At 36.9% G+C, this 23,972-nt stretch overlaps 1 protein-coding gene across 1 annotated transcript in view; it reads right to left on the reverse strand.

Annotated features, from left to right (window-relative positions):
• Positions 1 to 367: 367 nt before the first annotated feature.
• The window catches only part of Gclm (Glutamate-cysteine ligase modifier subunit), a 39,724-nt gene continuing 16,119 nt past the window's right edge, over positions 368 to 23,972 (reverse strand). The window contains exons 3-5 of the mRNA XM_067089966.1: positions 18,694 to 18,890; positions 18,107 to 18,221; positions 368 to 3,362 (exon numbers count right to left, since the gene is read on the reverse strand). Coding sequence (XP_066946067.1) covers positions 3,202 to 3,362; positions 18,107 to 18,221; positions 18,694 to 18,890 — 473 coding nt within the window. The 3' untranslated portion in view covers positions 368 to 3,201. The remainder of the gene's footprint in view (positions 3,363 to 18,106; positions 18,222 to 18,693; positions 18,891 to 23,972) is intronic.

The raw sequence follows: 23,972 nt of genomic DNA on the forward strand, positions 1-23,972 counted from the left end.
TTTTTATTAAATCTCTCCATGTAATAAAGTTGAAGAAATATGACACAGAAAACATTTAAGTTGGGGCAGTTGGAGCAGACCACCATGAGCTGAGGTTCAAGTAATATGCTATCCTATTTCTCTCATATTTGACACTTTTCATAACAAGTTATATTTACTCTTTCAATCACATGAAGAGGAGAGATTCACAGAAAGCAGATCTGTTTTATTTCCTCTATTTCTTTTAGATAAGCAGAGAAGCAACTACAGTTTCATGAAATCTTAGGCCTAAAACATTTGGAAATGTAATGAATATCAAGATACTTTAAAAATGGGACCTTTTCTCAAAACTGCAAAATAATCAGGCTTTCCAATGGAAACAACCAGATGCCAGATGAGACTTTTACTATACATGTTCTAACATATGAACTATCCTACAAAGGCAAGTTCTAATCCTGGGGGACGGTCAAGTTTATAATCATATCTTCAACAATCCTACTTGCTGACATTCAAGAGATATTAACATAACCTTCAACTTTTCATAAAAGGATACTTCCAACAAAGAGCATATTAGGCAGTACCGTTTTTTTCTGCATCTGTCTGGTCCCAATCTAGAAACCTTATTGCCTTTTACTTTACACTTTCCTTTACTCCCTTCTGACTATTTCAAATAATCCTGCTCCAATTTTTGGCACCATTCACTGACAAATCATCCAAGAAAGCAATGACAGCAGGAAAACATGATTCAATGGTCTGGTTAACTAATTCATATTATTAATAATGATAAAACTTTTACATAATTTTCTTTTTCTCTCTTTTCACTGCTCCTCAAATTATCCTAATCACGAACTGAACCTAAAGCACTACTTAATGAGTTCAAAGTATCTGTTAAGTGTTCTAAACCTATTTAAAGAGTCTTGGTATCTAGAATATGCATACCACACACATACAGTAACTTTGATTTAATTTTTCTCCCCACAAAACTGGGAATCTTGACTATTATGACACTCTGAAACAGTGAATGGGTTTACTACATAATTTACACATTTTGCTATCAGCCACAAAAAATTTACTAGTTATCAATTACCTATTGACAGAACATTTCCCTATTAAGAAATTTTACATTTAATTTTCAAAGATCACTGATGCACAATACACTTCATTACTGAGAGAAATACTTATCATAAGGTCAAAGGATTCTGATCTGAAATCAAAATAAAATTTTGAAGAACAAAAAATTACTGCTATATTTAGAATACAGAAATGCTCCCCTTGCACAATGAATATCTATCACTCTCATACGAACAGAGCAAAGAAAACATCAAACACAATAATCTCTAATTTAAAAAAAAATAAAAACTATTAGAATCTTCCAAACCCACTGAGGGTAAATGGCTGTGATTCTTAAAACTCTAAATCTTCAACATACGAAGAAATTATGTCTAAAATTATATATAACTTCCAATGACCTGCATGAAACAGCCAAAAGGTAATCAAACACTGCACTTACATGAAGCTGACAGTCTACCTGGCAAAAGGCAATTTTACATGTTTACACTTCAAAATCAATAAAATCTTCACTTTGTTTATAGTTTGAAAAAAAATTCTACCTAGACACATTCCACTGACTAATGCAGAGATAAAACTTAAAGCATTTCCCTGCATCAATTTTATCAATCCATATTGTATCACTTATATCACAGACTCTAAAATCCTAGATTATGGTGCTAAATATCCTAAGGCAACCTTATCTTGCAGGAGTTACCTCCAAATCCTTAACTCTTTTGCTAACATGATCACAGAACCAAACTGTTTGCTCTTTACACAAGAAAGTCCAACACATTAAACCACTCCTTATCAAACTTCATTTGAGACTTCTGAATGGCTCTAGGAGAGGTAAGGCCATTAGGGTAAGGATCTCAGCTTTTTATAAATGCATATACAATTAAGATTAGGTGCTGTTATTAATCACTGCATAAAACTTTAAAACATTTTTAAAATGAAGCTTTATGCAAGCTAAATTAACATTCTTTTCAACGTACAATATTACCTAACACGTGTAAGTCAAAAGACAAACATGCACTTTTGATGCATCATTTTCTTCACATAAAGTTATTAGTGGTCAAACTGGCTTACAAAGAGACCAATATTTGTGAAGTCTATTCGAGTCTTGTGCAATACACATCTAAAGCTCTTTATGATACTGTATTCATTCTGTATTTACGAACATGGAAGATAATCCAACTTCATTTAAACTATAATCCCATAAATATACAAAACTTACAAAACTAAAATTAAAGTAGCTTGAAAATAAATATGCAAATATTTAACAAAGAAAAGTAAACCTAAGTAAAATAATTGCAAAGATATACCAAATTCATAAAATCTACAAATAATAATTGGATAATTAAAATAATACTGGTATTAGAACTATATTCTACGTAAGACTTCTAAAAAAAAAAGTAATAAAAAATGTACCTGAACAGAAAAAGTATTTCAGAGTACATGTGGGATATTGAATAGTTACCAAAACCTCTACAGAATGAGAAGAGAATAAAATTGATCCCTTCAAGCATATATCTGAGATAACGATTAAAGTTAAATATAGTCTATGATACATCAACAAAATACATTCATTATCTGGCAACAATCTATAAGATACGAATAAAGCTACAATTCTTAAACTGTGAAGACTTCATACTTAAGAAGGAGGTGAATGAAAGGAAAAACTTAAATAACATCACATTGGAAATGTCTTTTTAACAACTTATCTTGTGTACTTTAACAAAAAATAGTGCAATGACTTAGTTGGAATAAACAGAGCACACAAAATGTAAGACTGGGCAACAAGGTACCGGAATGTGACAAGTTACTTCGGATACAACATACTTCCCCAGTCTAGCAATGTCCCAACCTCAAGGCACAACCTTCTGAAGTTTATTATTCTCAAAAGATTATAGGGTGCTTTTCACTGTGTCTTATGAAAGGCAATTAAATGCATCTGCACACACAAATCCTTATCAATGGCTCCCTAGGGTGAAACTTCAGTCTAGTGCTAAAATGAAAATGCAATAAGGTTTCGAGTTAGAATGTAAAGTACCATAAAGGATTTATCCTATGTGTTAATAACAGTATAGTTTTATTCTCTATTATCATCTAATTAACAAGACAACACAGAGTGAGGAGATATGACAATGACATTAAAGAATGTTTAGAGGTTCTTTAGCCATTGCAAGAAAGTGCAAGAGTGTAAGCCTTATCTCTAACCAAACCAAAACACTGCTGAATGGTTCTATGCCTTGCTATCCATTCAATTTGACACTGGCCTCCTTGTAATCCAAGCCGACTGGTAATGGTTGAAACAATGTCTTCATCCACAATTTCTGGAAAGATGAAGGTACATCAGGGAAACTTAACGCTTGAAAAAAATAAATTCTCAACTTGCTTTTATACTAAGTTACTGATTAAAAAAAGTCAGATCCTAACCTAAAAGCATTAATCAGAAATGCTGATACTATGATTTGAAAAAAAAGGAAGTATTCGTAAGAAACAACCTACAAACATGGTCCCACACTTTCATGGAAGAGAAGAAAACTAGCAGGAAAAATAGAGATAAGTAGATAAGCAAATACAGTACATACAAAAAAGGCAATACAGGTCATAAAACCTTAGGCATTACTGAAGAGTAAATTCCCTGTTGATTTAGTTCCTCAGGTTCCAAGAACCATAACCAATTATGCTGCCTAGATGACAATCAAGACAGTGAAAGTCTTCTTGCACAAGGTTTGATAAAAGGGCACTTCCAAGGAAGGTAGAATATTCTGATTCTCAGCAAGTCTCAAGGGACAAGGCTAATAGTCTTGCCATTTTTTTTTACCCCAACTGATACTGCTTGTTGAGCTACATCATAGATTGATGGACAGCTAGATATATATATTATATATATATATATATACTGTATATATATATATATATATATATATATATATATATATATATATATATATATATATATATATATATATATATATATATATATACACAATTTTCCTACAATTTTGCAATTATTTGTTAATAAACTGATATCTCAGTGGAACCCCACTATTTGCAGTTCCGGATTTGCAGCTTCACCTATTCACGGATTTTCTGCGGGAATTATACAGTATACACATTATTTGCGGAAAATTCGCCTATTCGTGGAATTTTTCAAAGAGAAATATTCAGTAATTACTGTACTGTTATTTTCATATAATTTTCATGATTAAATGCATTTTTTGTGATAAAATTATTAAAATACTTGGGTATAAGTGTTTTTAGAGTTTTTTTTTGGTGTTCGAACTATCAAAACAGGCAGTTATAAGCATTTTTAGAGGGGTGTCAAGTATTCGTGGATTTTAGCTATTCACGGGGGTTGTGGTATGCATCCCCCGCGAACACCGGGGGTCGACTGTATACATACACAAACACACACACACATATATATACTGTATACACAGTAAGTTCTTGGGTTACGTCGTACTTGAACTACAGTACGTTGTTTTGTGGTTACATTCTCACCATCTCCCATAAATTTATCAAAAATTCTTGTTCCATCATTCTCTCTCTCTCTTGCATTATTTCACTTACAGAATCCATTTAAACTATACTGTTATACTGATCTAATCACCATAAGAATAATTGAAATCCAAACTTCACATGGAGGCAACATAAAACCACCAGTAGCAAGTTCTCTGACAACAAAGTCTCGGTTCTCTCTCTCTCTCTCTACCGTCTATCAGCACTTTATTGTACATATCCTTTAATGAAATATCAATTACTGTACCATAAACAAAAAAACACAAACTGAAACAAACCCAGGAAGTTCACTAAGAAATCGAGTGAATGCGTGCGTAAGTGGGTACATGTTGCCATATTTTTTGCTTTGTCTGATTTACTGTGCCACATTTCATTACTAGTTTAGCTGACTATGATTACCACACACACATTATAACAGTACACGAGAATATTTTATCACTATTCATGTTTCATCTCTAATCACTGTAAAAATATTTAAAATCCGAATTTCATACGTAGGCAACACAAAACCAAGTCTTACTCTACCCCCGAGTGATAATGCTCTCTCTCTCTCTCTCTCTCAGTATACATGTCCTTTAATGAAAAAGACATTATTATGATAAAATATACCGCACTTACCCAGTAATTACTTAGCTAAGAGTTTCTACTCGACAGCAGCTTTAATTTTGAAAATTGGCAGTAGCAATACTCTTTTATTTGTGTAGGTGACTAGCCCCGCCCATTTTCAGGGTAAGAGAGGAACAACTAAACCAAGAGCTCAATTTGTTTATGCTCCAAAAAGTCCGTGTGAGGGGAGGAGTACAAGCTCCATCAGTAATTACTGGGTAAGTATATGCAGTATACACTTTATTTTATCATAAAAATGTCATTTTTATTTAAATAACAACCAGTAATTACTTACCTGAATCCATATTGACATGAAGTGGGATTCTTGGACATAATGTACCCCAAAACATTAATAAGGTTAATGAATATGAGAACAAAACAAAAATGGTCTACCACTAGAATGCTTGTTGTTCCTCACCTGGTGAGAGAGCTGCTGCAGGTAGATACTGCCTCTGGTTGGTGCTCATCTCAACCCTGTAGTGGTGTGGCAGTATAGCCATGAATGCCTCTACTGAAGTGGTACTTCGCAGCAAAGGAGTAGTCCGATTGCTAACAAAGCATTAACATAAGCCTTTGTGACGAAGGACATTTCATATTGCCAACATAGCCCTGCCCAGGGTGCAGTACAATAACAAAATAGCCAGAACAAAGAATAACTGTCACCTACGACTTCTAATTAAAACACAGGTCACCACCCAACACTAAAAACTAGTGGGCACCCCTGGTACATAGTAAACCCCAGGCTCCCCTAGGACTATGCCAGCCACGGACAAAGGTCCTAATGCACTGCATTTTTCATAAACCGTTTCTACGTCTCTCAAGTAATGCATTATGAACACTGATTTACATTTACAAAATGTAGACTGCAGAATTGAAGAAAGGGAAAGATTGTGTTTAAAAGATACCGAGGTAGTGACTGCCCTCACATCACGGGCTCTTACTTTCAAGGTAGGTAAGTCATCCTCATTAATCTGGGAGTGAGCTTCTACAATGAGGTCTCTCAAAAAGAACGAGAGTGCATTCTTAGACAATGGCCTCGATGGATTCTTCACCGAGCACTGTAAGTTACTTACTGGACCTCTGATCTTTTCTGTCTGCTGAAGATAATATCTAATAGCCCTTAGAGGACACAGAACTCTTTCTTCCTCATCTGTCCCTAAGATATCTAATAAACTTTTAAAAGTAAAAGAACGAGGCCAGGGTTGTGCCGGATTCTTGTTCTTTGCAAGAAAACTCAAGAGGAGGGAACGCACTGCATCCCCTTAGGAAAAGCCGATCCTTTTATCCATTGCATGGATTTCACTTAACCCTTTTATCTGTAGCTAGGACCACTAAAAACAAAGTCTTTCTTGTTAGATCCCTCAGTGATGAAGAATGGGTAGGCTCGAAACAGGGACTCGTAAGCCATTTGAGGACTACGTCCAGGTTCCATGGACAAGTCTCTTCTCTCCTACTTTTGGTCGTGTCAAACGACTTAAGTCAGAGAGGTCCTGGTTAGTTGATAAGTTAATACCTTTATGCCTGAAAATGGAGCTAAGCATAGAACTATACCCTCTTATAGCTGATGAGGAGAGGCCTCTGGAAGATCTTAAATACAGAAGGAAGTCTGCTACTTGCGCTAAAGTGGTCTTACAAGACAGGATGTCTCTCTTTTACACCAGAGTCTAAAGACTCTGGCCACTTAGCTTGGTAGACTCTGTCAGTAGACTTGCGTCTACATCTAGCGATAGCTTCTGCGGCAGCTCTAGAAAACCCCTTAGCCCATATAAGTCTGTTGATAGTTGAAATCCTGTCAGGGCCAGAGTGGATATGCCCTGGTGGAACCTCCTGAAGTGAGGTTATCTGAGCAGGTTGGAATGGCTGGCAGGAGCCTTGGGAAGTCTACAAGGAGTCCGATCAGCTCCGGGAACCACTCCTTTTGGCCAAAAAGGAGATACTAGTCATCCTGGTGTTCTGGTGCAACTGAAATTTCCCAAGCACCTGGCTTATCATCCCGAATGGCGGAAAAGTATACAGATCCAGGTTGGACCAGTTTTGCAACATTGCATCTGTCGCCCAAGTTAATGGGTCTGGAAATGGGGAGCAGGACAGAGGAAGACGACGGTTTCTGAACGTTGTGAATGAGTCCAGTGTGGACTGCCCCCACAGTTTCCAAAGATCGGAACAAACCCGATGGTCCAGAGTCCACTCTGTGAGGAGGATTTGTTTGTGGCAACTTAGCTCATCCGCTATTACATTTCACTTCCCTTGAATGAACTGAGTTATTAACTGGGTTTGGTTTTTGTCTTCCCAAAGCAGATCCTTGGCCATCTCGTAGAGTGAGAACAAGTGGGTCCCTCCTTGAAGCCAGATATATGCCAGTGGTGATCTCCTCTGTGATCGGAAACACACACTAGTCATGAACTAACTTGTGATCTCAACTGACCCTGAGGAAATATTGAAGAGGTTTCATATGTAATCTTCCCAACTTCACAAATTGCTCCATGGATGCCAGAGTGCCTAGAAGACTTATCCATTGCGTGGCTGTACAGGTTTGGAGGGAGAGGAAAAGACTGACTTTCATCAGGCAGTCTTCTATGCTTTTGGGGGACTGAAAAGCCTGAAAAGTCTGAGTATCTATCCTCATCCCCAAATAAAGACTCTGTTGAAAAGGAGTCAGTTGGGATTTCTGCAAGTTCAGATCTTGTGTCAACAGTAGAGTCTCTTAAAGGTCCTTCGTGCACTTCTCTTTTGTGGGAGAGCATATCAGTCATCCAGGCAGAGAGATATCTTGACTCCTGGCAAGTGGAGCCACTTGGCATCGAGGCGAGCACTCGAGTAAAAATCTGTAGGGCTGTTGACAGTCCAAAACACAAAGCCTGAAACTGAAAGACCTGGTTCCTGAAGACAAATCCCAGGTACCTCCTCGACTCTTGATATATAGGAACGTGGAAGTACGCATCTCTCATGTTGAGAGAAATCATCCAATCTACTGATGCGAGGACGGATTGGGTTGCCTCCATGTGGAACTTTGTTTTCTTGATGAAGTTCAAGGCGCTCACATCTAGGACTGGCCTCCATCCCTCTGTGTCCTTGGGAACCACAAACAATCGGTTGCAGAACCCTTTGGACTCGATATCTTCCACTACCTCTATCACTCTTTGAGGAGGGGTGAGACCTCTCCTGATATGGCCGAAAACTCTTCCGATCCTACGGAGTAAGCCTTTAATTTAATGGGAGCGCTGGTTAATGGAGGCTTCTCCTTGAAGGGTATGCAATACCCCTCTTTCAGTGCTTGAACTACCCACTGCTCTGCCCCTTTCTCTTTCCACCTTTCCTAGAAAATGTGAGTCTGGCCCCTAGGAGTGCATGAAGGACTGGGTCCTCGCTTTCGAGCGGCAGGCTTGGAGGAGGATCTTTTGGTCGATCGCGAGGCAAAGCGAACTGTACCTTGTGGTCTAGAATGAGACCTATGTCAGGCATCTCAAAAGGTCTGTGACTGAATGGGAGAGGCGGACTTGGAGGTAGTGGTGGCTCAATCTCTGGGACGTCTAGCTGACTGGGCAAGCAGATCCTGCGTCGACTTCTTGTGCAGGTGGGAAGCGATTTCTTCAACTGCTGCCTCAGGAAAGAGGAGCAGACCATCAACAGGTGAAAAGAGAAGAGCTGATTTGTGCAAGGCTGTGATGCCTTTGGAGGTAAAAGAGACCCACAGTTCTCTTTTCTTAAGGATCCCCATGGCATATAATGAGGCCACCTCTAGAGAACCATCCCTGACAGCTTTGTTGGTGGAAGAAAGAACACTGCACTAATCCGCTGCAATATCGTCAGGAAGATCTGGAAAATCTCTGATCTTTTAGCAAATGCTTCAATGGACCAGTCCATGAAGCTGAGAACCAGGTTCTTGAGTAAATGGTCAATTTCTAGTGCCAAAAACATAATCTTTGCAGGAGAGAAGAGAGACCTCCAGGCCGAGTCAGTAAGATTGGAGAAGTCCTCCTGGGAGGAGGCAGCCACTCCCAAGGGAGAAGCTTCTCCAGTCGCATATGACTGATATCTTCTGGAAGACAAACGAGAGGGCGGAATGCTGAAGGATGACTTGCCTTGATGCCTCTTCTCTGCTAGCCAGCTGTCTACTTCAAAAAAGGCCTTCTTAGAAGAAGACAAGAGAACCATCTTCGGTAGCTTATTTGCACCGGTTGGCTGGTCGCTCATCATAAATGAGGAGGCCAGAGAAGCAGGTGCCACTGGGGTGAAAAATCTGAAAAATTCTGAAGCAAGTACCTAAGCAAGGAAGCATAGGCTGATGGAACTTCCTCCTTGCTACCAAAAGAGGGACCAGCAGAAGAGCGTGGGCGCTCTCGAGAAGAGGCATGCTTAGCAGAGTGAGAAGCATGCTTAGAAGTCACAGATGATGGTCCAGGTATCACTGATTGGCGTTCCAACTGGGAAAAGTGCTCGGGACTGTCCCAAGCACTGCATGATGGTGGGGGCTACAGGAAGATTCTCTAAACCTTTTGCTGGGTAGTGGGGGGGGGAGGACTGATCCTTGAACTTCAAACACCTTTTTAAAGGGTGCAATTCGTCTGAAAAATGCCACTGGTGCCCTTTACTCGGACTCCAGCCTCTGGAGCTCGAAGAAAGATGATCATCATCTGAGACGCCTTTCCAGTGGCTGTCTTTTGTCGCAACCTGGGACGCAACAGGTGCGAATGAGGGGGCAACTACCTGTGGGCAGACCCCACTGACCTCCCTTGGGCCTCCAGTATGCCTCCTCCTGGGGTTGGGGGAGTATGGCAGTGACCTCCGCCTAGGAGAGTCGGCGGGATGGGAAGCCCACCACTTCACTTGCACTTTTCTCACTGAACTTATCCATGAGGAAATGCACAGATTTCCCAATTTGGGCCACAGAACTTGTGAGCAGACAGAACTTTTGGTCAAACCTTTGCTTGAGGCTGGCAGAGCAGTCTGGATCAGAGGTGTGGAAGCCAGGAAACGGAGTACGTGGAATTGGAGGGGGGCTGGAAATGGGAGAAATTAATTTAGCAGGAGAAGAGATAACAGGCACATTAACATTACTAGATGTAGGATTAGAACCCTGGCTAGCTAAAGATTTTGCTTCAGCTCTAGAAACCGCTTTCCTCTTGTGGTCTCTTTAGTTTAGAAAGGTGAGAAGCTAAAGTCTTCCGTTTTTTCTTGTCCCACTCTTTACACTCCTCGCACATCAATTTAACAGAATATACCTGTCCTCTACATGTGGGGCACAAGGTATGCGAGTCATGAGCTTTAGTCAACACCGAACACTAGAAGAGCTAGAGTCAGACATGGTCAACTAGCAGTACAAGTCAAAATCAGTAAGTCCTAAAGAGAACTAGTCACAATAAAGGTTTTTTACTGAAAATCTATCTAAATAATCAATACCAAAGGCTACCAGGTCAAAAATACTTCAACAGGGAAGATCTCAACCAAAGAATTCAAATTCAGCTGTGACTCTCAAAAAAATGTTTGGTCTTAAGCTGGCAGAAACAAACTGAGCTCTTGGTTGAGCTGTTCCTCTCTTACCCCCAAAAATGGGAGGGCTAGTCACCTACGCAAACAAGAGAGTAGTGCAATAGCGAATTTTCAAATTTTAAGCTGCCATCGAGTACAAACCCTTAGCTAAGTAATTACTGGGTAAGTTACTTATATAAAAAACACAGCAAAATATCAATAAAACGTTATTTCCCTTACAGAATCCATTTATACTGTGCTTAGACTTCGATGTAAATACCTCAGTTCTCTCTCTGTATACAAAACCTTTAATAAAAAAACACAGCAAAACATCAACGAAACATTATTTTACTTACAGAAACCATCCATTTACACTGTGCTTAGACTTTGATGTAAACAACTCAGTTCTCTCTCTCTCTCTCTCTCTCTCTCTCTCTCTCTCTCTCTCTTTATCACAGCACGCTTAGTTTTTAAGATTAAGAGTTCATTTTTCTCATTTTTTTGTAATTGCCCCATTGCAATGAAAAAATATCATTATCCAGAATATATATGCTAAAAAAACTTGTATATAATTGTATACCATCCACAAAAGGTTAAAGCTAATGAGTTAATTTTTTAGTTGTAGGAATTTTTTTATTTTACTGTACAGTACTGTAAAAAAATGTTTTTTATCACATAAATCGAAAATAGTAAATGTTTGTTGGACAATAGATTTAGACTGTGTTTTACTATATGACCATTTCGGTCGAGTTAAACCTGGAAATATTTCAAAACTGATAAAAGCTACAATGTTATTTTTGCTCAGGAAATTGCACACATTTTTTTAAAACTTTTTAACGACTGATATAAACAGACAAAATTTCTGAGATGTTATGTTACAGCACAGACGTAAGTAGATGAAGGAAATAACCAATTTATTGCAAAATGAAGGTAAATGATTGATCTCAGATGTAAACTGAGGACCTAGGTTGAAATTTTTGTGTGTTTGTATGTGTGTGTATTAATAAAGATAAAATCCACGAAGGCAAGAGAAACAACGGAGTGCTGCAAGGCCTTTTGACTTTAGTTCTTTACTTAGCAGACTGAAGAAATATAAAAAAAAAAATAAGTTTACAAATGACAGACGGGAATATATATATATACAGTATATAAATGACAGATCTCCTGTGGAACATATATATATTATTTGCAGAAAATTTGCCCATTATGGTATTTTTCATGAGAAATATTCACTAATATAAATGTATGATAAAATATTAAAATACTCAGGTATAAGCATTTTTACAGATTTTTTTGTTTGAACTATCAAAATATATTTATTATATATATATATATAGGTGTGTGTGTGTGTACATGTATATATATATATATATATATATATATATATATATATATATATATATATATATATATATATATATATATATATATATATATATATATATATATATATGTATATATATATATATATATATATATATATATATATATATATATATATATATATATATATATATATATATATATATATATATATATATATATATAGTCTATAGTCTTTTCATATGCGAAAAAATATTTTATATCCATATCAGTCACAGAAAATTCCTGAGACAAAAAAATGACTAACTACCTTTTGTTGTTTACTGTGTCCTTGACTGTGGAAATAAATTATAATAACAGATTAGTAGTTCATTAGCTGTGGTGTTTTTATATCCCCTGTGCCTTTGCCGTAATGGTGGGTAGTTATATAGGGATGATATATCATTCAATGCTTTATTAGGTTTAAATACCACTGAAATTGTTCGGCAGACGGATGAAGCGTAGAAGAGTCCAGGACATCATCGCGAGGGACAATAAAGATATATATTGTTATATATCTATTTCACTTCTATCATATTATATTCCAGGAAGAAAATAGTATATATACTTTACAGATATACTTATAGTTATATTATGAATAGCTCTTATATATATATAAGAAAAACGAAATTTATAAGGTTGGTAAATGGGGACGTAAATGACTGGAAACGTAAGCTCTCACACCATTTTTTTATGTCCCTAACGTGTGACAAACTTATTATCCTTGCGAAAAGTTCCCCAAAGTTTGATGGTATGGGGTTTTTAGGAGGAGTTGGGGAATTTTTGTATTTTTAAAATAATGAACGATTGAACCATTCCCGAGTATTTAGAGGTGAGTTTTGAGAAGACATGGATCCTTCAGCAAGCTGCGCATGCTGCCACAGGCGCCAAAGATTGTGGTGTGAGCTTTAAGTGTGACCCTAATTCCCTGATTTTAGTACCATTAAAAATCTGTGGTCGATCATTAAACAACGTTTGCAGAAAGTTGACTGCTCCATGATGGACAAAAATCATCGCTGCTTGGAACAGTCTTGAATGATTTGGCACCTCAATGAAAGACAGCTTAAGACAGATTTAACCTAAGGTAAGCTCTCACACCATTTTTATGTCCTAACTTTAAATATATGAAAAGATATATATATATATATATATATATATATATATATATATATATATATATATATATATATATATATATATATATATATATATATATATATATAATAGGGAGGATTGTCAATGGAGCACTCATCACTTTAAATGATACCTTTGAGGGGAATACTGGCATTATGAATAATTTACTTCTAAGTGAAGAGATTTGCAAAAGGGCCAGAATTAGGAATTTCAATAATGTGTACTGCCATCTTCAATCTGATAATGTAGATAACCACCCTTCGCCTGTTCCAGAGTCTGTTGATCAAACTGCCATTTTGGATAACGACCCTCAAGATATCATTCAGGAAGACGACCAGCATTTTGTCTCGCCTCGCAGATCACTGAGAATTCTTGAAAGGAATACGACCTAGTGGCTTGTTCGCTTGTTTTAACCTCGTTTATCCATTTCAGCTTGTTTATATTTATTTCTATTTCTTCACCATTGTTGTGGGTCTCTTTTAGTCTAGTGATCAAGTCCACTGAAGGATGGACAAAAGCTTTAAGCCCTGTAAATATTTCTTCAAATACATTTCGTCTTCCTAAACAAGAGTATCACCATGGATCCTTCTACTGATAACTCAGAAGCACAATACGGTGTTTTTATATTTCTGATATATATATATATATATATATATATATATATATATATATATATATATATATATATATATATATATATATATATATATATATATATATATATATATATATATATATATATATATATATACATACATATACTCAGCAGTGAATTATAACAATTTTTACATGTCAAACATTAAAAAAAAAAAAAAAAAAAACTTTTATATTAGACAAATGAATACGTAAAAAATATATATAATTGAACTAATTTTTAATGAACTCAGCGATTTTATCTTTTAGGTAATTTCTGAACATTTTACTTATACAGGGTTGCAAATAATAAATGCCAGGGCTAAGATTAATATTCTGACTGAAAGTAAGCTGTATAATAGCAGATTCTAAGAGGTTTAGAGAAGAGAAATCGTTTGATCTGGCAATCACTGAACTTTCAGTCCACTTTATCCTGTGCGAGTTTTCACTTGAATGAATATAGCATTGGATGTTTGTCCAGTTATTACAGAATATTTATGCTGTTTAATCCATACATCTAAATCATTGCTGGACTGGCCAATATATAAAGAGGGGCAGTCCAAACATGGAGTTTTATAACATTTTTATAACATTTTGTGGTGGTCAGTCACCTTCCTTGTATAATCTTTTAATTGTCCTGTCCTTGCTTTTTAAGCCATTGAGCCTAATCCTCTGTAAAATCTCTTAAATATTAACCCTGTTTTGGTATGTATGCTAATCCTTTAATTGTGTTGGATTCCAGGTACATATTTTTTCCTTTGTAATCCCCATCTGTCATTTATACAAGTCTTCTTTGTAAACTTATTTTTTTTATATTTCTTTAGTCTGCTAAGTTCCTTCATGGATTTTGTCTTCATTTATATATTCATCACGTTCCATATTTTCATGATTCAGTTTTATATATATATATATATATATATATATATATATATAAATGATATCTTATGATAAGTATGTGTATTCTATAAAAGTAATATGTTTTTTGTATTTTTGATATATTTTCTGTTTCTCATGTGTTGTGAAATATAATGAAGTGATTCTGTAATATGTATATTTTTGTGCAATGCTTACAAATTTTCTCTTGTATTTGTTATGTACTGACTGTAATAACTTTGAAAACAGTGAACGGCTCACCCATGTTGGGGGCTTTGAGAATGGAGAGATCTGTTGGGCAAAGCATCTGTGATAGTGGCTACCACTCACCCCTTAGTGCATACCGACACCATTGTGGTGATCGATCCAGGGGTAGTAACCCTGGCATTATGGATAGCTTTTTCTCTGGTATATTTAGCAATATTTATACCTAGAAACATGTGCTATTGGAACCATTTCACTGGGTGACACAGGTCTTCCCCCCAGAAATAGATTTTTCCGTTTTCAAAATCCCTTTTATGGGAGATGTTAAGTGTCAGATCTTAAAAGGGTTGGCTGGTTGCATGATAAGCTAAGATGTGTCTTCCTGTAGGCACTGTGTACACACTGAATGTTTAATCAGGTGGGTGACCACAGGAAATGCTGTATGTGAGACTCTAAAAGCCACCTATGTTGTCAGTTAAAGGGAGATGGGATGACAAGCTTGATAACCATGGCCAGTTTAAAAGTTTATTGTTTACACAAGTGTTAAGACAGGAAACTGTCAATTAATTCAGATAAAAGGCAGGACTGTGTAGCTCTCTGAGCCAGAGAATAATTTCCCTATCTTTTTTCCCTCTTTAGGGGAAGAAACTGTTTTTTCCTTTCTTTCCCAGGGAAGAAACTCAGTTTATTTCTGTTTCTTCCAGGGTGACCACTTTATACAAATCCCTAACTGGCAACCCAGGTTTAACCTCATGGAAGAATTTGGTAAGACCAGTTAGTTCAGATTTTAAACTCCCAAAGGAAAAGGAACCTTCGAAGGAGGAGTATTCAAGGAAAAACAAAAATTCAGGACCAGATACATCAGAAACCAAATCTGAATGACCCTCCACGGATCTGGAAACCTTTGTTGCACAGAGCACGAAGCAGGAAATAAAACCGACGATTGATCTAAATGAGACCTAAACCCAAAGAAGACCACGCTCAACTACTTTTCCTGAATACTTCCTAATTAGAATTCCTACCCTTCTGAGTGATTCCTAATTCTAAATCCACCTTAGAACTTACGCTTTTAGAGGAAAGGGGGAAATCTACTGCCAACACTGCCTGCTCTGCGCCGGGGGGGCCGGCAGATCCTACCTTCGAGGTTTGCGGTTCTCCATGACCCCCGGCACCCGTTAGGGCTGGTTCTGGAACAGGCAGGGGGGCTGAAAGAGAACAATTAGTATCTACAACACTATTACTACTATCCTTATCTCTAGTTTCCGTTAATTTAGTCATAAAGCTAGAAAAATAGACTAGACATACTCAGCTAGTAACTTGTTCTCTAACTTTTTGATCTACCGACCAAGACTCGCCGCTTATCTGACTGATACTACACTGTGTCTTCCTACATAAAAACACAAACAGAATGTCGATAGTGTTTGAGGGTACTCATCCTACGCTTGCAGAACGTGTAGGGCCGATGAGCGTCGGCATCTCCAGCAGAAGAAGGCTCTGTCATCGAAGATGTAAAAAAAAAAAAAGTGGAAGCATCGGCGCTAGTAGACGGCGACGTCTTCTTGTTTGACTTATCCAAACAAGTCCAAAGCCAAAATTGGGAGAGAAGTTCCAAATCCTATCAATAAAGTATCCATCCAGGAGAAAATGCGTTGAAAACGTCCAAATTGTGATCTGATGTCCAAATTCTTGAATGGGGGTCTGGCTAAATGACCAAAAGTTCACCTGATGTGGGACACACCCACACAGCATGGCGAACAAAAAGCAATTGGGGTATCTCGGCCTCACTCGGCTGGGACTTGCAGCAGTGTTGCCAACGGTACTTCAGGTAACTCATTTGACTAGATTTTCCTGTAAGCGTTGGTAACGCTGACAGTTTATAACCCACTTAGTGGGTAAAAGCTATGGGGATGTAGTTTGGGCTGGTAGGTGACCAGGGCTAATTCAGGTGTTCAGGGAGTGTATTGCAATATATATTTTATATATATTTCCATACACATATTACATATGCAAACATTTTTAATAATATCCCTGCACATTATCCCCATTCAATCAATGACATGGCCAGTTTCTCTCTATTTTCTATTTCTATTCTATACCTAATCTTTCCTCAATTTTATTTACCCTTTGTTTCAATATTTCCTACTCCATTCACCTTCATTTATTTGTCATCTTTCTTCAAGTATTAGCCCAGTTCTCTAATTCTTCCCTTCTTTTCCCTGCTGTAGCCATGATCCTCTCCAGGTATCCTTTAAAGTTTTTATTCAATTCTTGCTTCCCATTTTCAATGCCCTTTCGTGCTTTTCATTTCCCTTTCTACTTTCTTAGTCCAGCCTCCCAATAACTAAATTTCTTCCTTGTTACTTCTCTCCTTTCCCATTACTGTACAATACTTACACTTGTACATCCTTTTTACTATTACTCTTTTGTTCTGCTATTCTAGATTCTTTCTCCCTTCCCTGTACAGCTTAGAACCACTTCCCTTTGTATTTTCGTTGGGAATTTCTTCACCTTCTCTCTTTATACCAACTCTCTTCATTTCCCCTCATCTTTATTTTTTACTCTTCTTCCCTCTCTCCCTTTCCTATTTTCTTTCCTTTTCCCATTTCTTTAATTCTTTCCCCAAATTTTCCCAAGTACACAAGTCACTTTATTCATGGAAGTAACTTTAGTGATGTGTAAAATTGTAAAACTTCAAATGTTTGTTTGTTAATTTAATTATAACTTTCAATTCACTATTTCAGAGATGATTTTTTTTATGATAGATTCCTTGATGATCCCCGATATATCACTAACATGTTATGTTTTGATAGGAACATTTTTTGATCTGATTGTGGGTTATCTGGCATCACAACTACCAGGGTCACTGATGACGAATACTAAATGTGATCTTTTCACTTTTATAGTGTTATAAAAATTAAAAATAAAATTCTGCTAAACAGAACTACATATAAATTTGATTAAAAAGAAAAAAACAAAAAAGAAAACTAAAATAAATAAATAAATAAATATATAAAATTCTGCTAAAAGAACATGGTTTCAAGATTAGGACCCATCATAGAAATTACTACTGTAGTCCCGAACTGGGATATAGCTATTAAAATAAATAAATAAATAAATATATAAAATTCTGCTAAAAGAACATGGTTTCAAGATTAGGACCCATCATAGAATTTACTACTGTAGTCCCGAACTGGGATATAGCTATTTATTCTATTTTAGATGACAAAAGATCGGGAGACAGATCTTATATTAACAGTTACTAGTAACATACCTGCTGGGTCACTGTGGGTAAGCACCTGCACATCATGTTGTTGAGCAAAGGAATTAAGTTCTGGTGGTACCATGCAACACGATGAAAGACTGACCTGGACTGTTGAAGGTTTCACCTGAATTGAAAAATTCGAAATGAAAATGACTTTGAGACCATGGAATAATTAACTACTGTAATGTATTAATACTTGGTTTAATCAGATATCTATGAATTATCAGAGGGCTGGTCCATATGGTTTGTTCTTAATTATTTCACTAGATCCTGCCTAATGCACTGCAACTCCTTAAACATACAATACTGTGTTTGGATAAACTAAAGCTGTTGAAGATTTAGACTATTTCTTTCAAGAATTTTTTCCAATGCTTGATAATTGTTTTTGGTTGAAAATTGGGCAATCATTCACAACATGTTTGATTTTAAGTACTGTCCTCCATACTTGGTCAGATGTATGAGATCAATTGGAGATGGGTTTTTACTCAATAAGGCACACTCTTATGTAAAGAACACCAGTCCAGCAGTTAGTTTAATCTGTTTTAATATCAATTACAAGATACAGGTGCATGAAAAACTTGAGTATTTTTCCCTACCTCTGCCCATTCATACAACTCCATAAAAAGGCGTGCCGAGACATCAGCCAAACCAATGTCAACAACGGTTCCATTTGCCACAGCCTCCTCTAATGCTCGCCATACAGGTTCTAAATACTGGAGAGTTGCGTCATCACTAACATCAGGTGGAGTAACAATAACAGTATCAATTCTAGGCAGTTGTAATCCAGTTATTACTGAAATGGAAAGAACAGCAATATTACAAGGGTGCCATTTGTGATCTCCTGTACAGTAAAAATAACAAATAAAAGGCTTTGAATATCAGTGTTCATGATAGTGATTTTAATCTACTGGATACTCAAATGTACACTAGATCATCTCCAAGTTAATGTTAATAAGAGGTCATGACTTCACTTTAACAGTTCTACTATATGTCCCATTAAACTTGCAAATATATTGCAGAATATGAAACTTCTTGTATCTTCTACATTATCTCTAAGACTATCTGGTGAAGTAAGAATTTTGTTTCATGCAAATAACCTTTATATTATACGTGTAAATGTTATGATTCTTAACACACAAAGGTTTAACTATACCTAATCCTGCAGAGACCAAAAGAGGCAACCACTTTGAATTAGCAGCACCTTCCAAATGAATATCAGAAGTGATAGTTATATAGGCAAAGTGAGGGACCTCCCTAGTGAGGAGGTTGCTGATCACATACTGTATGCCATAAAATTTTCAATTTACAGAGGTCAGAAGGTAACCAATCTTATGTGAACTGAAGATCTGTACAATAACAATCTTTAAATTATTCTAAACTTGCCAAATGCAATATTGTTGCTAATACTGAATTCACAAACTGTGACAATGCCACTAGGGCTATATGCACCAAGGGGAGACCACTAGGGCTCTGTGCACTATGGGGCTGGTTTGGTTTAATATAAAGGTGTGAGAGTGGTCTACCATCAAAACTACTACAAAAGCTAACTGTATCTAAAAAGTGGCGCTGATGGCCAACAACCAAATTTTTATTTATTGATGGAAAACCACTTGTGGGAAACTGTTCCTGCCCAGAATGTGAAGCCAGTACCACTAATTTGGACTATGAAATCACTGTCTATGAGAATAAGGAGACTGATAACACTACATCATGTGATAGATCCATGTCAAGAGATCCTTTGGACAAAACACCAGGATAATTTTCCAATCAAGTGGATTGACCAGAGCCTCGTGGAATGACTTATTAACAAACTAAAAGCCCAACGACTAAAGGATGAGTTTCTATGCTGAAATATCTGATTAGTTCTGGCCCTTCAAGGACTCAAGAAGGAAACACTGCACCTATTGAGACACGGAAAAAGTCCCTGTGTTCCTTAAGATCCCCAGACAGCTTCTGTGCCCTCTAGGATGGAGGAAGATGATTTTGCCACCCCTTTGACCCCAAGATGTTCCTGCAAAAGCTTCTGAACCCCAAAGACCTCAAAAGTTTCAGCACCCTCACACTTCTGTGACAAACAGAATCTGACACCATGGGATGGACAATAGCTGGGACAGTGCAAAAGGTTACGAGAAACCTAACCCAATCCTTGAACCTTGTAGCTCCCAAATTTTAGGCTGACTGCCAAGGGGTAGGTGACAGCAAACTTGCTGTTACAGCAAAGAAAAGCCAACAACCAGGGTTAATTATTTCAGGCAAATCCAATTTGAATTCACACCTACACCCAAAGAAACTGCAGAATTTCTGTTTTTCAGCTGCTTGATCTGCTAACAGTGAGAAAAATAAAATTTGAAATCACCTGACTTCCCAGCCCCTGACCTAATTCTTTGGCTGAAGAAAATCATGGAGGTCCAGCGAAGCATTGTAAAGTCCTGAAACCCAACAGAAAAAGTCAACAGCTACTTTCAGAGGAAACATATTTCCCTAGGTATATGGGGCTCTATACCATTAAGCAACTATGTTGCAACAGGTGCCATAAATAAGACAATCACAACAAATGCTGCACAGGCAAGGAGAGATATGGAGCATGCACCAAAGATCACCTGATGTCTATAAGAGGGGAAAAAACCATTGCAAGAAATTGCCCCAACTGTGCATTCCCTCACAGTACTTGGAAGATACGTTGTAGTGCAAGACTCAACAGAGTAACAAGGGTGATAGGCAATATGCCACCTCCCAAACATACCCAACACCAAAACTACTTTCATAAACATCAAGAAAAAAGGTGGGCTACACTCCAAAACTGAAAGCAAGTGCTCCTATTTCTCCATCACTATTTCTTCCACCCAAAACCACATTCAAAACTCAAAAACTTACTTCCCATCTTATCTTTACATTTCCTTCCCTAAACCTTTCAACATCTCCCTCCAGCAATCCAGCAAATGTTGGCTGAGAGAGCACCGTCACAAGCATTTACAGTTTGTAACTGTTACAGTGAAAGACAACGTATGTTTTTAAATAAGAAAAAAAAATCATTGGAAACTTTGTTGAGGGAGGAGTAGTCATACTCAAGTGCTTTAAGCCTTACCTTTGCCAATGACAGTTGTTCTTTATTTCTTCTCTACCTACCAACTCAAGCAATTCCTTCTTGGTATTATACTACTAATGACAACTGTGGACTTGCCTTACCTTTCCAAAACACAAATGCAGCTCATTTTTAAAGACTGCTGTTCTCTATTTTTCTTCTCTAACTACCAACTCCTGCGATTCCTTCTTGGTATTATACTACTAATGACGACTATGGACTTATAAATAATTTTTCCAATAAATTTGGTACTCAGCTCTGAGAGGCTATCTTAGTTTTTTTTTTATTTCTCTTACTTTTAATTTTGTTCGTTCATCTCAAAAATGAAATCTATAAATTTTTTGCTTTCCTTTCCAGTTCTCTTTACCTATACCATAACTTTCTGCTATTGATCCTTCTCTCTTACTGACTGGTATTGTACAGTTTAGATGGGTTTGTAACCCTACCTGTCATTTTCATTTTACTTTTATCACCTCTTTTTCTTCTCACTACAAGTAGCATCATCTGTTACGGATGGCCCAAGAACAAGAGCCCAAGCTGGCATACAGCCAACGTAATCATCAATTTCTGGGATTATTCCCCAGTTGGGGTTGCTGTTTTTAATGGTCTTTACCAGGTGTTTCTAGCTCATTTCATATAATTTTGTTCCCCTAGTTCTTTTGAGTAATCCAGTTTTACTGTTTTTCATCCATTTCTTTAAGTATGCCTTAGCCTTCAACCAACCCTCCCTATTTATCAATTTATCAAGATTGGGAAATAAAATAAAAATGGCTAAGAATAGCAACGCAAAACTATAATAAACTTGAGGGGGTTAAGTCCATTCCCTAAGGCAAATTTCTCTCACACACCAGCATTTCTAAATATAACAGTATTTTTAAATATAACACTAAATTTTTTGTCTCAAAATCCACCTGTATCCCTTTTTTTTTTGTGCAAATGGTCAAACACTACATTTTCCAGGGGAAAACACTTCTGGCCAAGAGTTTAATCTTCAACAACACTTCTATTCCCACTAGACCATTTTATAAAAATTGGTCAGGTGGTTAAGTTGTAGCCCGAACTGGGTAAGCAAATGATGAAAAGTTCATTGAGACTGTGAACCTTATTATTTGTTAAGGATTCTTGATAATACTGTAACGTGTAGAACTAGCATACCATTTTGGGTTAATTTCTGGTATCTCTTTTCTGAATTTAGCTGGAGTCACTTTCACTGCCATTAAATACTGACTGTTTTTTGCATCAAAGAAACACGATCCATCTGGCATTGTAGCAAGTGTGCCTTTCATGGTTTGTCTAGCTAGCCTAACCACATTATGCTGTGTAGCTTGTCAAAGAAATATTTTGATTATATGCACTGCCTTATCACATTAGATTGTGTTGCTAGTCAAGGAAATATTTAGATTGTCTGTAAGGCCTTGATAAATGGGAATATTAGTTTTCCAATTTCCTTCCCGCAGTAGATTCATCACTAAATAACTAAAAATTCTATAAATGTTTTCAATCCCACTCAAAAACCCTATCTAATGTTATTCCAGAATGTATACAGTGGATCCCAGCCTACTCACGGTTCCTGATTCGTGGCTTCACCTATTCACGGATTTTTCTGTGGAACGTATGCACATACACATCATTTGCAGAAAATCTGCTTATTCTTAGTATTTTTCATAGAGAAATATTCACTAATTATTGTATTTTCATATAATTTTTGTGACTTTATGCATTTTTTGTGATAAAACTATTAAAAATACTCAGGTATAAGCATTTTTAGAGGGATTTTTTGGAGTTTGAACTACCAAAATGGGAAGTTTTAAGCATTTTAGAAGGGTGTCAAGTATTCACAGAATTTAGCTATTCGTGGGGCGTTCTGTACACATCCCCCATGAATACCAGGGGTTGATTGTACAGTATTTCCTCTTAATCTACTTTTCATAATTTTTCTTGACTGGATAAACACATGCAAAATAAAATTATGCTAATCCTAATTTCCTATTTCTGGAAATTTTTTTTTCACGTTTCTAGAGCATGTTGATGGTATTAATGCATTTCAACATATCAAATTAGAATCAGTAATCAACGAGTAGATATAGGCTTTTGTGTATGATTCAAGCCTAAACCTAAAAAGGTAAATGTTGAATTCATATTAATTTATTATTCCTGTCTCACCTTATAGTAATAAAGCTCAATAATCTAGGCTACCGCACCATGAAGATCTGCAATACCCAAGCTAATTACCGTCTATGCTAGTTTCTCCTAATATATCTCTTTGGATGAGGAAAACCCCCTGCCTGCTGGAAGCCATCAGGATCTTTCTTCAGCAGATCCAAGACCTCAGATTTCTCCTGCATATCTGCCTCAAAAATCTCAAAAGACTTAAAAATTAGATTTCCTGTTGGGTTCATCAGGTTATCTCCCATGCTTATTTGGAAATTTTACAGAACACCTCTCCAAGCTCAGGATCAAGGCTCAAGAAGTCCTTGTTCATTCAGCTTTATTGTTATTTAAGCTCGTCTCCATGTTGAATTTTGTCTTTAAGATGAAATGACTGAGGGCGCTTAAATCGTGGACTGGTCTCCAAATCCCTGATGTTTTGGGAACCATGAAGAGACGATTGTAAAATCTCTCTGTGTTGTTGTTCTGAACATCCTCTATGGCTCTTTTCTGTATAAGGGAAGAGACTTCCTCCAGAAGGGTTGAATGTATCTCGGAGCCTGCTGAGTACGCTGTCAATTCTATGAGAGAAGTGACCAATGGTGGGCTTTCCAAGAATGGAATAACGTGGCCCTCCTTTAGAAC

This window comes from Macrobrachium rosenbergii, chromosome 4, assembly GCF_040412425.1.
Source record: "Macrobrachium rosenbergii isolate ZJJX-2024 chromosome 4, ASM4041242v1, whole genome shotgun sequence".
NCBI classification, from domain to species: domain Eukaryota; kingdom Metazoa; phylum Arthropoda; class Malacostraca; order Decapoda; family Palaemonidae; genus Macrobrachium; species Macrobrachium rosenbergii.